The sequence below is a fragment of the Lagopus leucura genome, unplaced genomic scaffold, assembly GCF_019238085.1.
Source record: "Lagopus leucura isolate 7727_CA_CO unplaced genomic scaffold, USGS_WTPT01 34376-0_obj-0_obj, whole genome shotgun sequence".
Classification (NCBI taxonomy): Eukaryota; Metazoa; Chordata; class Aves; order Galliformes; family Phasianidae; genus Lagopus; species Lagopus leucura.
Genome location: NW_024962735.1, coordinates 1 through 2,890, shown reverse-complemented (window position 1 = coordinate 2,890; position 2,890 = coordinate 1). Strand labels below are relative to the sequence as shown.

Here is a 2,890-nt window from a genome sequence, read left to right as displayed (position 1 = left end):
CTGTGGGTTTGGGGTCAGGCTGTGGGTTTGGGGTCTGGCTGTGGGTCTGGCTGTGGGTTTGGGGTCTGGCTGTGGGTTTGGGTTCAGCCCCAGCCCGCCGTGCTGCTCACGCTCTGTTCCCCCCCCCCAGGACGCAGTTTTGGCTGCCAGAGCCCGGCTGGCCGCTCACCTCCACGACTGCGAGGAGCAGAAACGACGCACGCGGGAGCAGAAGGAGGCGGCCCTGGAGCGGCTGCAGCAGCTGAAGAATGAGCTGAGCCGGGCCCAGGCCAGAGCCCAGCGCCGCCTGGCTGAGCTCACGGCGCAGAGTGGCGCCGCCCTGAAGGCACTGGGGAAAATCGTGGCGAAGGTGGGATCCCAGCCCGACCCCGCGGAGCCCCACGTGGCTGACGGTGACCTGGGGGGGGTCGCCATCCCCGTCTCCCTGCCCTCGTCCCCGCAGGCTGAGCGCCTTCTGCGCCTGGCTGAGATGTGCCGCAGGATGGAGAGCGAGGAGGAGAAGCTGCTGCCCTTCTACCCGTCCTCGTTGGCAGAAGGAGAGCGGGACGATGCCGAAAGGCTCCTCAGAGAGGCACCCACTGAGCCCCTGGCACGGGTGAGGGGGCAGCACGGGGGGTCCTGGGCGCCGTGGGGGCTGGAGGCAGAGCTGGGGAATCACAGCACGGCTGGGTTGGAAGGGAGCTTGAGGACCACGGAGCCCCGACCCCCCTGTGCCACGCAGGGCCACCAAGCTCCCCGTCCCACAGCAGGGCCCCATCCAGCCTCCAACCCCTCCAGGGATGGACGGGGCATCGCAGCCCCTCTGGCAGCCGTTCAGCCCCTCGCCGCTCTCACAGCGCAGCGCTTCCCCGACACCCGGCCTCCAGCTGCCCTCCCTCAGCCTCGTTTCCCCTCGTCCTGCTCTCATCTCCCCTCGCACGGAGCTGCCTCCCCTCCTGGCTGCGCTCAGCTCACCCCCAGCTCCTCAGCCTGGCTTTGCAGGGCGCTGCTGCAGCCCCTGCTCACCTCCAGCTCCCCTCCAGCAGCTCCCTGCCTTTCTGTCCTGGGGGCTCCAGCCCCGGACGCAGCTGCAGCAGCAGAGCAGAGGGGGCCGATCGCCTCCCTGTCCCTGCTGCCACCCCCCTGCCCAGCCGCGCTGCTCGCCGCCCGCGGCTCCCCGTGCTGCTCAGGAACGAGAGCCCGGAGCCCGGGGGCCTCAGCGGCGCCTCTCCCCCAGACCGCGCAGGATTACGCGGCGCTGGAGCGCTTCTGGCAGCGCTTCAACAAAGTGAAGCTGGAGGAGCTGGCGGCGGAGCGGCAGAGGGCGGCCCTGACCCGCGGCAACCGGCGGCTGCGGGCGCTGCTGCGGCGCTACCTGGACGGGCTGACGGCGAACCCAGCCGCGCCGAGCGAACCCAGCGCACCGCCGGACGCCGGCAGCGGGAGCTGCGCCCTCGGAACGGGCCTGCAGCGCGGCCGGGGCGCACGGCGAGGCGCCGAGGGTGGCGGCGCGGGGCCGGGGGCTGAATGTCGCAGCCGGGAGGTGCCATAAAGGAGCCCCGCTTCCCCACGACGCCTCGGGTCGCATCGCTGCTCGCGCGGAGCCCGGCGCCGCTCCGCTCCGAGCCTTGGGCTCAGCGCCGCACGAAGCACGGAGCCGCACGCGGCGCAGCTGCGGGCGCCGAGCGGAGCTTTATTTCTTTTTGGCTTTGTTCCTCTTCTCCTCCTTCTGCTTCTTTTTGGACGTTTTGGGGCTGCCGGCTTTGCGGTACAGATGGAAGCCGATGAGACCCAGCAGGGCCGGCAGCAGCGCCAGGCACAGCAGCGGGAGCAGCCGGTCCAGCGCCCGCCTCCAGCCTCCGGCACGGGACAGAGCCACCAAGTGCACCTCGAAGCGCAGCACCGCGTCGCCTGCGGGGTGGAGGGGGGGGTTGGAGGGGTTGGGGGGCGCCGGGGGGGCTGGGGGGCGCCGGGGGGCCGCGCTTACCTGGGATGGTGGGGGGAGACCCGCGCCTGCCGTACGCCAGGTGGGGGGGGATGGTGGCTCTGCGCTTCTCGCTGTGGGGCGGAGGTGACGCAGCGGCCATGGGGACAGAGGAGGGGGGACGATGGGGCGCGCGGAGCGTGCTGACCCCGCACCTCCCGGCCCCACACACGGGTCCCAGCCCCATCTGCACCCTGAGCCCACGCGTGTCCGGCATTAAACGGGCTGGGGTGAAACGTGGGGGTCGGCAGCGGGGAGGTCGGAGATTCGGGGTCCTTGAGGTGATTCTGTGATGCTGTGACCCCACGCGAGTCCTGACCCCACACCCACATCCTGACCCCACACGTGTCCTGATCCTCCTGACCCCCCGCTGTCCCAACCCCTGTCCCGACCCCACAGACCCCGATCCTATACACGATCCTGACCCCACACGTCCCAGCACCACAAACCCCCTGACCCCCCACCCCCCGGCCCCCTCTGCCCCTTACCCCACACACATGTCCAGCAGGCTCTGCTCCAGCCCTGTGTGACGGCAGAGAGGTGAGTGGGACGGCAGCCCCCCCGGCCCCCCCAGCGCCCCCCACCCCACACCAGCGCTCACCGGGGATCACCTGCCTCTTGCCCAGCTCCACCTGCAGGGGGTCGCGACTCAGCGACGTGTCGATCACGCGCCCGTCCTCCAGGCTGCCCTATGGGGAGCGGCGCCGTGGGGCCACAGGGCTGCCCTGAGCTGCGGCCTGGGCCGCCCCCAGATTGAACCCAGTGCCGAACTCGTGCTGGTCCCAGTGCCACCCCTGTGCCGTCCCCAGTGCCACCCCATACTGGTCCCAGTGCCACCCCCATATTGACCCCACTGCCACCCTTATGCTGGTCCCAGTGCCATCTATGTACCAGTCCCGGTGCCACCCCCATACTGGTCCCAGTGCC

General features: G+C 71.0%; 2 protein-coding genes across 2 annotated transcripts; one reads left to right on the top strand and one right to left on the bottom strand.

Annotated features, from left to right (window-relative positions):
* Positions 1–7: 7 nt before the first annotated feature.
* On the top strand, positions 8–1,531 carry LOC122190764 (dynein regulatory complex subunit 2-like; the record flags this gene model as incomplete). The annotated part of the gene is made up of 3 exons (XM_042890857.1): positions 8–349; positions 443–595; positions 1,217–1,531. Coding segments are annotated over 3 exons (810 nt in total), but the record flags the coding sequence as incomplete, so codon positions are not given.
* A 121-nt stretch (positions 1,532–1,652) lies between these two features.
* On the bottom strand, positions 1,653–2,808 carry FKBP11 (FKBP prolyl isomerase 11). The gene is made up of 4 exons (XM_042890858.1): positions 2,565–2,808; positions 2,452–2,485; positions 1,967–2,037; positions 1,653–1,890 (listed from the first exon to the last, which is right to left on the bottom strand). Exons 2-4 carry the CDS (start codon positions 2,460–2,462, stop codon positions 1,673–1,675), a joined length of 300 nt encoding a protein of 99 aa, XP_042746792.1. The 5' UTR covers positions 2,463–2,485; positions 2,565–2,808; the 3' UTR covers positions 1,653–1,672.
* Positions 2,809–2,890: the final 82 nt, after the last annotated feature.

What these genes read in the sequence shown, in the direction of transcription:
- FKBP11 (XM_042890858.1), bottom strand. An exon ending in GTCTCCCCCCACCATCCCAG is followed by an intron (nt 1,891 to 1,966) that starts GTAAGCGCGGCC and finishes TCCACCCCGCAG; the next exon opens with GCGACGCGGTGCTGCGCTTC.